General features: G+C 31.7%; 1 protein-coding gene across 4 annotated transcripts in view; it reads left to right on the top strand.

The window, feature by feature from the left end:
• The window catches only part of LOC143058214 (cys-loop ligand-gated ion channel-like), a 45782-nt gene extending 35315 nt beyond the window's left edge, over positions 1 to 10467 (top strand). Inside the window, exons 2-9 of one of the 4 annotated variants that reach the window (XM_076231674.1) lie at positions 28 to 156; positions 1134 to 1328; positions 2501 to 2758; positions 3644 to 3799; positions 4876 to 5049; positions 6028 to 6075; positions 6911 to 7051; positions 9809 to 10467. In XM_076231674.1, coding sequence (XP_076087789.1) covers positions 28 to 156; positions 1134 to 1328; positions 2501 to 2758; positions 3644 to 3799; positions 4876 to 5049; positions 6028 to 6075; positions 6911 to 7030 — 1080 coding nt within the window. In that variant the 3' untranslated portion in view covers positions 7031 to 7051; positions 9809 to 10467. The remainder of the gene's footprint in view (positions 1 to 27; positions 157 to 1133; positions 1329 to 2500; positions 2759 to 3643; positions 3800 to 4875; positions 5050 to 6027; positions 6076 to 6910; positions 7052 to 9808) is intronic. The other 3 variants (XM_076231676.1, XM_076231675.1, XM_076231677.1) reach the window with 3 other exon arrangements.
• The last annotated feature ends 1746 nt before the right edge of the window (positions 10468 to 12213 follow it).

The raw sequence follows: 12213 nt of genomic DNA on the forward strand, positions 1-12213 counted from the left end.
ATTAAAATGACTAATAACCCATTACAGGCAAAAGTACAGATCTGTGTACAATTTTTCAAAGTTGGTGAGATTGACACTTTAAAGGAGCAATTTACGGCAGACGTTATCGTAAAAGCAAAATGGCGGGAACCTACATTAGACGGTCAAAACAAGTCGGTAAGTATGTTTAAAGATCAAGTTTTATTTTGATTTACATAAGGTATTTAGTAATGCTGTATACGTAACGAGTTGTCCACTTTTAAAAAAAGAAACTGATATTGCTAAAAGTAGTTACTAGAAATTCGAGCAAATTTTGTTTTACTTGTATATAATTACATTTTAAGAATAGGAAGAGTAACTCACATTGCAAATAAATAAAGATAAGATAAATCTGCTTTATAGTCCATGTCCATTGCGATGTCCTTTGTGGTTAATACAGTACATGCTATAAATAAACGATCCACATTTTAGTCAAGGCACGAATACATTTCTACCCAAACTAACGGTGAAAATACTTATAAGAGTTTTTGGTAAGGAGTGGTTAAAACATAAGAACATTTCTCATGGGCCTGTTCATAATCATCAAAATTGTGGGAAGAGCTGACACTTTGAATATTTGAGAGAATAGAAAAAGTAACTGAATATATCTGTTCTTTTATTTGGTAGTCTAGCGAAAACCAACACAAATAAGAATATATATATAGAAGCACATTAATACTGATACAAACCCAACATGAGACAAAAACATTTTTTAGGAAAATCGTCTCTGGTTTTCTTGATAGGGATTTGAAAAAAAGGTAAAATCACAAAAATACTGAACACCGAGGAAAAGTCAAATCGGAAAGTCCATAAAAAAATCAAATGACAAAACACATCAAAAAAATCGACAACAACAGTCATATGGTATCAATGTGCTTATGGTAAATCGTAATTTGGTAACCGAACCTCTTTCAACAATTCAGAAAAATCATCAAATATATCCCCTAAAGGGACAAATCTTACAAATATTAATTTGATAATGATCACATGTAAAGTACAGGTTTTACTGTACCAGATGAGCTTTGCAAAATTTGTCTCCCCTCATTCTTGAGGCAGAAATCTTAGAAAATTCTAATTAAATTGATATATTATATATTTGTTATTCATATTTTTAGGCAGAAAATGTAGATTTCTCCAAGATCTGGAATCCGAAATTGTATATAGAAAATTCATATGGCGATCCTAAAGAACAGATGCGGTACCGTATACTGTATAATGATAAAGGGGACGCATATATATCAGAGAAAAGGGTCATAAAGGGAACATTCATGGAAAATCTGGAATTGGACGACTTTCCTTTTGATGTGCAGGTATGTAGTTTTACTTTTATTCGAAACATGAGCATTTGACAACCAAGAACTGTTGGCATCACGGGGAAAGGAATGTCTTTAGCAATGACGATCGCCTCCCGGTTTTCACACCTAATATATAAGCTAGAAGTCAATTTATTTTCTGTTAGCATGTGAATTTAAAAAGAAAGATTCAAATGTGTCTTTTATCTTATATATATTTTATATTATGTTTAAGTTCTTTAAAGATGCTAGGTTCTTTCAAAATTAGTTCTAATGTATAATATCGGTAATATTCTGTTGCCTACAAAGGAGTAGGTCCGGTAAGGGTCAATTTTAGCCCCAAATTTTAGGTTCATCGAACAAAAGATTTTTAACACTTTTTAAACACTTAAGTGTCTATCAATTAGTTTATGTAAAAGATTTTAACTGATTTAGTCATTTTTTTGTCAAAAATGAAAATGACCGCATTCGTTTTCGTCCTCAACCTTTATATATGTTATGTATTATCACCAAATACAACTTACATTTCAATATTATGAATGAAAACGAATGCGGCCACTTTAATTTAAGATGGAAACCATCTAAGCTTTAACTCAAATGCTCAAATTGTGAAGATTTCAGTTATTTAGCATGACTTAATGATGCTAGTACCCGATATATGTGCATTGTATTGTCAAAAACAGCCCATATAGATGTAGCAGAAGCATTCTACTTTCCACTAAATAGCTAAAAGATTACTTTTCATACTTTTGTAAAACTGCTAAATTTTGGGGCCAAAAAGTGTTCATACTGAACCTACTCCTTTGAGAAATACAAAATGCTTCACTACATAAGAATTTAAAAAAAATCAGTGATTGTTTGGACAAGGTTAACTGGTAAAGGAATACGCTCGTTTCGTCTACAAAAAGAATATTTGTAAAAAAGGTTGTTTTTTCTTATAACTAGGTAGAAGTTAACTAGCAAATGCTAAAAAAAACCGGTCAAATGTCTTTCAATACTTGTATCTCTATGAAAATATAATTTTCTTCTATAAATTTATTACTTTCCAACATTTGTTTTTTTCACCTCAAGGTTCTGACTGTAACGGTAGTGTCCGAGTTATTTCTATTTGAAAATGTTCGATCTAGGGCGTTTTGAAATGATAATATATATTCTGTCAATTAATATTTTTTTTTTTTTGTATTTTCAAGGATCTGACTGTGACGGTAGTGTCCGAGTTACCGTCGTACGAAGTTGAATTAATAGAAGATGAAACTGACCACCACGTGGTCAATAGACAATCGTTTGTTGATGAACAAGAGTGGTTTTTATACATGCACACTGAGTGTTCTCGGAAAGATATAGTGATAGATCAGGCGGACAATAGTATAAGACGATCTGCTCTATCAGTTAAATGTAGAGCCGCTCGAAGACCGGGTTATTTTGTGTGGAATATATTTATGGTAACGGTAAGTTTTCTTGTCTTATTCTAAATAATTTAATTTTGGGATGTAACGTGAATTCTGATTTGCAGACAGTGTTTTGTCTATAAGCTCATAAACATAATTTTCATACCTTTTTTCATTATTTACTACGGTTTAAAATGGAATTTACAATTAAGTTATAAGGAATGACTGTCATATCTGTTCTTCCTATTCGAAATAATATGAATAATGTGGTGCACACTTTAAAATAACTCACTACGTGGGTTTTTCAGTGTGCTTCACATTTTATGTTATTTTTTCATAAACAGAAAAAAATACGACAGTAAACACCAAATCTATTCGTAACTCGAAGATTTTAGCAACCGTTCTAAATCTAATAAGAATGCCTTTGTTTAATTATGGAACTTTAAACTTCAGTTATAATTTTGAGATGAGAATAATTTGTTTTAGCAAAAGAATGGATAGAATAATTTATTTAGGAAAGCTTGGGCCAAAATACGGAGGATATATGTAGTGAAAGATTTTTTTTAAAGATTTACAGTTTAATTTTGTCATATTATACCTGTTTGGGTTGCTTATCCAATGTCTTTTAATATGATGAAACTATAAACAACTGACAATTGATAAGGGCATTCACTTTTGAATTTTCCTTAGAGTTCGATATTTTTTGTTATTTTCCGTTTTGTCATACAAGCGTGGGGTTATGCTAGCTATAAAACCAAGGTTAACCCACCATTTTGTACGGAAAATCTCTGTGCCAAGTAAGACATAAAGCAGTTATTTTCCATTTGTTCTTTTGCTTGATAATGTCTAACGTTTGGTTGTGTCAGTCCTATTGACTTTCCTCTTTTTTTATCTACTTTGGAGATATTTTGTACACCCTTCTTAATACTATTAATTTTCTTTCAGTTCCTGATATGTACCTTATCCTTCGCAACATTCTCAGTGGAAAAAGAAAAGCCAGAAAATCGGCTGCAGCTTTCGTTTACTCTTATACTGACCGCAGTAGCGTTCAAATCAGTTGTAAACAACAGTTTACCTAGAATATCTTATTTGACGTATATGGTAAGTTTAATCTGGATAGCGATAGGGCTATACATGTACACAACCTGTTTTCATTTGAGTTCCTTATTTTTCTTTATCGTTTGAAATGAGATGCGCTCACACACAAATGGGAGATTTAAACATAAAATGTTTAATAATTTCTAAGCTATGGTCAACTGAGTTTATATCAAATTATATATGTCATTATGTAATTCAGTTTTTATACCCCCGCTTTAAAACAAGTTGGGGTATACTGTTTTACCTCTGTCTGTCCCTCCGTCCTTCAGTCCATCAGTCCATCCATCCATCCCTCCATCCGTCAGTCTGTCTGTCCGTCCTTTAAATATTTTCGTTACATTTTTCGCAGTAACTAAATTTTGTTTCAGTGTTTATATAAGTCAGCTACACCTTGTGATTCGTTTTCAGATTCACTACTTAACAACTTCCTGTTTATCGAAATATTTCGGGTGGGTATTATCAGTGAGCAGTAGCTCACAGCTTCACTTGTTGTATATAAACTTACATACCACTTAGCAAATTAGGTGAGGGAAAATGCCACCGGTAAGATGTCACCGAATACTTATATATAACTAAATCCGTATTATCCTGATCAAGCCATCCTTCAAATTTTTCACCAACACCTGCCACGTACTGACATATTAAGCCTTCGTGAAAACTGGTGTTTTTTTCTTTGTAAGGAAACATAACTCAAATGTTTTAATCTGTAATTGCATGTTACGTTTTTTCGTTGCACCTATATATTCATGTTGTTAGAGAAAACATTAAAAATATAGATATAACAGTTTAAAGATTTCATCTTGAATCCCAGTCACACATCAAAACAAATCATAAAACAAATTATTTATCAACAATAAAAGAGAAAAATTAAGTTATACCAAATTTGACAGGAAACTCATGGTTTATTGATAATCAACATATGTTTTTTTTAACAATATACAATGTATGTAAATATGTGAAAATTTCATTAATCAAATATTTGTTAAGGCTATTTAATGATTGTCATTTTTTATATTCATTTTCCGGTCATTTTATTTTTATAAAATAATTGCTGAATCGTATTTTTGTTTGATTTATAGGATAAATATTTGTTGGCAGCTATGATCATGTTGACAGTAGTGTGCTGTTGGCATGCTATAGTAACCACATTACCAGATGCCTCACGTGACATTGTTGAAATTTACGTTCTGTCAATCCTGGCTGTGATATACTTTATTTATAATATAGGATTTTTAATTATGATATATTTATTTGTAAGTATTTAAGGAATTTAGTTAAAGCAGAATAGGTATATTTAACATGTTAGGGGAATTTACACAACTCATTATGTGTATTTTAACATAACAATATTTCTTTTCCTGTATAATTTTCATGCTATAAAAAAATAGTCTCTTATATATTCAGCTATTTCCGTGTTTTAATGAGAAAAATGTCTATGAAACCTGTCACATAAATTGCATTGAAAAACGATGAGCAATACCCATAACCGTACAGTCAGCTATATACAAAATGCCCTACAAGAAATTTTTTTAAATCTAACCATAAAAAAATACGTTCTAATTTATGACAAACAAATGAAAAACAAATATAGCAAACATCAATCCTTGATATTCATTGAATCACAAGTTCCTGGTTTCAGATATGCATATCTATGATACTTGGTTTATAATAGAGAGTTATAGATTATCGTTGATCATCTCAACGAGATTGATTTTCTCGCTTGAGCTGGTACAGCGAAAGTGAGAAAAGCAATCGAGTTGAGATGACCAATGATAATCTGTTTATCGCTATTTTACCTATGACGACGTTGTCAATTTCATGTCAATTTCGTTAGCAACGCCACGTGGCCTCCTTAGTTTCTAGCGATAATTTTTCCATCTAAAGCGAGAGGCATGATATGAAAATTATCACAAAAAAAAGATCAAAAGAAAAATGCACAAAAAAGCGATAATTAATGATATTGACAAACATACCACATTATCTTATTCTAATGCATTAGAATGTAAAACCGTTTCAAATTCAAACTTAACCGACATTGGAATCAAACTCTGATTTATAACCATGACAGAAAACAAATATAAAGTGCGACCCCTGATATTCTTTAAAACGACAATTTATGATTTTTTTTAAATACAAGAAGGAAAATTTGCAAAGAGACCCAATCTCAATAACAGAATAAGTAATTCGCATTTTAAAAAGTGTTATTGAAATATTGTTTTATTGCATTTTAGCCATGGCGAAAGCGGCGCACTATGGTACAAAAAGATAGGGATTACAGGGTTAGTATGGTAAAACATTTATTCATACAAAATATTGGCGCCCAGCAAAGCGACCTTACATATGCATAAGTTAAACATATTTTCTCTTGTTCTATCTAATGTATTCCTATTCCCAAATCGTGACAATTTGAATGCGTGTGGATATTCATGATAGGTAATAAATGATTTACGTGGATATTTATGAGAGGTGATTCCTTTTATGTGTTATCTTGCTTTGTTTATTTTTAAACGATAAATGGGATCAGATAGGTATTTGTTTTCCTTAATGGATAGATCATCAGAATAGACCGAAAACAAGTCAAATACGAAAAGTGTTGCCTAATTCCCATTATAAATGCGGGAAACATAAAAATAATTAAAAAGCCAGGTTTTTTGTTATTGTATTTTAATCGAAAAAAATATGTCCAGTAATTTCTCTTTTTTTTTATATAAAAAAGCAAAGACTTTTATTAAGAAACCTATAAGATTGAATCTAATCATGCTTTTATATTTATCAAAGGTACCAGGCTTATGATTTAATACGCCAGACGCGCGTTTAGTCTACATAAGACTCATCAGTGATACCTCAGGGACCAAACGTACCAAAGCATATTATAGTACACAAGACACAACATAAAAAACTAAATACTAAGCAACACGAAACCCACCACAAACTGGTCGAGATATCAGGTGCTCCGGACGGGTAGCAAATTTGCTCCACATGTGGCACCTGTTGTGTTGCTAATGTTATTATAAACCTCGTAAATAGTCTAATTCGGTAGGTCACATTCGTGATAAAGTGTTGGGGTTTAGCTGACTATTGTAAATCTAAAAATATTTATTGTATCCTATAAAGGAAGATCCACCGTCAGGACATAGCTTCCTCATGAATGCTCTTAGTAATGCAAGTACGTCAAGTGCATCAAACGTAAACATACATACCAAGGTATATAATGGTAACAAACACATCACGTGACACTGTTTCAATCATAGCAAGGTATGTAGCAGAAACAAGAACGAACACGTGAAATGCTTCAAATTGCACAATTGATTGCACAATTGAATGTTCAATTAACTGCAAGTTAAACAGTTGATCACACTAAACCACGCCTATCAAGATATATTACACAAACAAGCACGAACACGTGACATTGCTTCAATCACAAAATGTTTTGCCAGTTTTATTAGTGTACGACAATACTGGGGTTAACTGCAATTTTCTGGGCTTACATTGGAGCTATTTGTTAATTACTTTTTTAACACTGAAGACTGAACAATGAACTTTAGATACCTTTCTGCTCATGTAAGATTGATTAGAAAAAGATGTTATTCCTCAAGATTCCTGAGGATTATACAAAATATCAGTCACGGGTCCTCAAAAATTGTTCTTAGATTTTAGGTTCAACGTAACTTTCATGTTAAAGGATCAGGGAAACACTTTATATTTACGACATTAAGATATACATATTTAAATAATTTTACACTCAATTTTGCAGATATTGAAGGGCTTTGTATAAACAAAATAAAATGAGTTGTTCCTTTGGTAAATTGGTAATAATTTCTAAATATTTTTTTATAAGTCAGTCGAACTCTTTTTGACTATTTCTTTTCAATGTCGTTGCATACACAGGAATGTACTGGGATTTCATTTTCTATGAATGGTTTTATTCTTTAATACACTTTATCGTCTATGTTGTTCACATATATCATATAGAATTGTTTTTGTTTTCTTCATTTACTATATATTAACTTTTACCTTAACTGAATATGAAACCTAGTGGCTCGCTGATGGTATTCAACTTTTCTAAAAACATAATTTACAACCCAAGTTATAGAGGGGACGATTTTGTTGCATGAAATGTTAATAATGCAGCTACATACGGCTGGAAGGGATTTTTAATGTGTTTTCCATCGTCCTATAGAATATTGGAATACTTTATGGGTCCAGTGTGTACTGGCTTAGAAATATCTTAGGCAGCAAAATCAATCAGGTTAAAGAAGGATGAACATCAACACGAATTACTAAACAGTAGAAGAGCTACACACACTTTTAAAGATAAAAGCAAACCACGTCGAAAGTAACCCGACGGTCAGACATTCTTAATAACAAGTGACACCCGTTGTGTTACTAAAAATAAGACCCGTTATGGTGTAGATTATATGTAAATATCGTTTGTCTAAGTCAATGCTCTGTCAAATTTGTAATCAATTGTAAATGTACATTTGTTCTCAAATGATAAGCAATACAACAGGTACCAAAATGTAGAACAAGATCTGCTTACCCTTCCAAAGCACCTGAGATTATCCCCGGTTTTAATGCGGTTCGTGTGCCTAAGTCTTTAGTTTTTTATCCTGAGATTATCCCCGGTTTTAATGCGGTTCGTGTGCCCAAGTCTTTAGTTTTCTATCCTGAGATTATCCCCGGTTTTAATGCGGTTCGTGTGCCTAAGTCTTTAGTTTTTTATCCTGAGATTATCCCCGGTTTTAATGCGGTTCGTGTGCCTAAGTCTTTAGTTTTCTAAGATTATCCCCGGTTTTAATGCGGTTCGTGTGCCTAAGTCTTTAGTTTTCTAAGATTATCCCCGGTTTAAATGCAGTTCGTGTTGCTTAGTCATTGGTTTTCTATGTTATTCTTGTACACTGTTGTTTGTCTGTTGGTCCTTCTGTCTTTGCCATGGCTTTGGTCCTTCTGTCTTTGCCATGGCTTTGGCAGTTAGTTTTTGACTCATGAGTTTGAGTATGTCTTCGTTATCTTTTGCCTCTCATTTCAAGACAAAACGCAAAAATGCAACAAACTGCAACATCGTCATCTTTCCAAACGCTTTAATGACGTCATGACTTGACTTTTACAAACTTTTTGGGTCAAACATGATAAAGGATATGTTTCTGTTGTCGTAGCAAGCGCGTTCACTTTCCCCTGCATAATGTTGATTATAACGCAATTGGATAACTATTTGATTTATTGGTCATGTGGAATTCAACGGTTTTCATTAGTGCTTACTCTTCGGAGCTTTAGAGTCACACTTGCGTTTTTTTATTTAAGTGTTCGAAATACGTTTTAGTTCACTGTTTAATATTTAATGGTTAGTGGTTTTTTTCATATATTTTTTTCTCTTTTGATATGAGCTGTCTGCAATTTTTTCGTAGCATTACAGTCACAATAGTGTTTTTTTATTGACGTATTCGAAATATGTCTAAGTTTACTGTTTAAAGTTTAAGGGTTAGTGTGTCTTTTCATTATTTTTTTTCTCTTTTGGTATGAGCTGTCTGCAATTTTTTTAGGAGCATTAGAGTCACAATAGTGTTATTTTTTTTATTTAAGTTTCGATTTTTTTTTTTATTTCACTTTTTAATGTTTACGGGTTAGTGTGTTCTTTCTTGTTTTGTTTTCTTCAGATACGAGCTGTCTGCAATTTTTTAAAATATGAAAGCATTTTTTTTTAAATTATTACTACTGGTTTCATAAAACAATACGATTTAAATGATTTGTCTTATCTTTGTTTTATATTTCCATAAACTACTTTTTATTAATAACTACTCAGTACATTATATATAAAAAAACGCTTGATACTTTTATCTCTTAATGTATCTCAACACAACTTTACCCCTTTTTCGAATGAGTAAGTCTTTTTAAATTTTCGAAATCTTCAGTAATTTTTGCCGTATAATACAAGGTAAAATATTTCACACAATCCACGCTTTAATGTTAAAAAGTTGATAATCATCCAAATCATAAGTTTGTCTATTTTTTCAGGAAGGGCTTCTATTTAACTCCAAATTTTGAATGACGATGGCGATTGTAGACAATATAATTAACTCAGAGGATGCAATGAACCTAGAAATAGAGGAGGACCTACTTCAAATTAGTCGTCAAATCGAGAAAATTAATGACATTGCTTTTCTGGATCTGTTTATGACTTCAAACTAATTATCACCAACAACAAATGAATGATCGTCAAGCTTTGGAACAAATGTGAAGTCAAAATTTGAGGTTAATTTCGGAGCCGTATACCAGTCAAACCGTGATATATACATGATATATACCGTTTCCAGTTAAAAGCAGATTTATATGTACCGATTCCAGTTAAAACAAGATCAGCATACAAAATCCAGTTAAAACCAGATTTATGTACCGATTCCAGTTGAAACCAGATCAACATACCAAATCCAGTTAAACCAAGATCTTTATATCGAGTCTAGAGAAACCAGTTCCTGTTAAAAACAAGACTAATATAACGATTACACTTATAAAACCATTTCAGTATACCAATTCAAGTTTTTTTTTTGTCTGGTTAAAACCTGTTATATATACAGAATAAACTCAAAACCAGTACTCCATAATATCAATATTTTATATATTGATTTAATAATAATGTCCAAACAACTTCTTGTTAAACATATTTGTAATAATGGATAATGAGTTCAGCAAAATTGGATTAAGTGTTATTTTTTTTTTTGAATATAATCGAATCTTAAAGTTGTAGAAGAGAATCTTAAAACAATTTTAATCGTATTAACTATTGTAAAAAAAAACATCATTGTTGTCAATATATTGTTAATGTAATGGACCATTTCAGAGATATTGTTATGAATTTCTGATTTGGTCTTTTACGCGTCAAAAGATTTGTTAAATTCAATCTTATTCTTTATTATATTACCTCTAGCAGTTATAAAATTTTACTTTTCTATGTAAGTTGATGTTTGTTGGGGCTTAATTTTGCTCTTCAGTTGTTTCGTTCTCATAGTTGATGTGTTTCCCTCGGTTTTACTTTGTATCCCGGATTAGTTTTTTTCTCATTTGATTTATGACTTTTGAACACCGGTATACTACTGTTGTCTTTAGTTACATTGTTTGTTCATGAATTCATTTTTAAATTAAAAGAAGATGTGATATGACTGCCAATGAGACAATTCTCCACAAGACACAAGATTATTTCCAGTGAATCTTTCTCTGAATTTGTATGCAACTGAATTGAAGATATTAAGTGCAACATGGTTGGAACAATTAAGACACTCTTTTAAGAAAAATCTTCATGGTGTATACGCATAGAGTTTTACATCCTGGATACCGCGGTAGAGACAGGTTTCAAAGAGTCAAAGAACTCAATTTCGATTTGTGTAGCCTCAATATTAAGAAGAAAAGATGTAGGATAAACGTCACTGAGACATCGACAAAAATAGATAATACAACTAGTGTTGAATAGTCTATATACCAAAATGTAAAATCACAAAAGTACAAAAAGAAAAATCCCTAATAAAAAAGCTCAAACACATCAAACGAATAGATAGCAACCTTCATATTCCTGACTTGGTACAGACATGTTCTTATGTAGAAAATGGTGCATTTATCATGGTTTTATATAGTTGTTGTACGACAATCGCACCAAATGTCCAGTCTAAATCATTTAGAGTTTATATAAGTTAGACATTAATTCAACAGAAACAATCAAGGGTCTGTAATCAAAAAGCACGTCCTCCAACACATAACGAAGAACAATAAGATATGAAACGTCATAAAAGTTCCAGGCCAATTGTCGTTATCGTGGATAAACTCATCATAGATACCAGGATTAAATTTTGTATTTACGCCAGATGCACGTTTCGTCTACAAAAGACACATCAGTGACGCACGAATCCATAAACGTTAAAAGGGTCTAATAAATTTCCTTTCTCAATTTTACTAATAAAGATAGAAGTTGAAGAGTATTGTGGACCAAAATTCCTAATAGTTTTGTCAAATACAGCTAAGCTAAGGTAATCTATTCCTTGGGTAAAAAAAGCCTTAGTATTTCATAAATGCAAAATTTTTGTAAACAGTTAATTTATATATATGACCATACCAATGGTAATTTATGTCAGCACAGAAGCGGTTGTAAATAAACTCATCATAGATACCAGGATTAAATTTTGTATTGGGTTATACTTCCAATAAAAAAAACTTGATGAAGAAAGAAAGTCGTGTGTTGAATTTTTTAGCACTTACAACGGGACAAAATAAATCTACCGAAGGAATTAATTCTAGCGTGGAAAATATTCTAATATATTTGCTAATTGATTGAGCGAAAACGAGGTCAATTCTTCATAATTAAATTATATTCCCATTGGTTCAATAACACAGTCTATTGCTTTTTCAATGCTCCCTATGTCCATGAATAATTT

Source organism: Mytilus galloprovincialis, chromosome 14 (genome assembly GCF_965363235.1).
Source record: "Mytilus galloprovincialis chromosome 14, xbMytGall1.hap1.1, whole genome shotgun sequence".
Taxonomy (NCBI): Eukaryota; Metazoa; Mollusca; class Bivalvia; order Mytilida; family Mytilidae; genus Mytilus; species Mytilus galloprovincialis.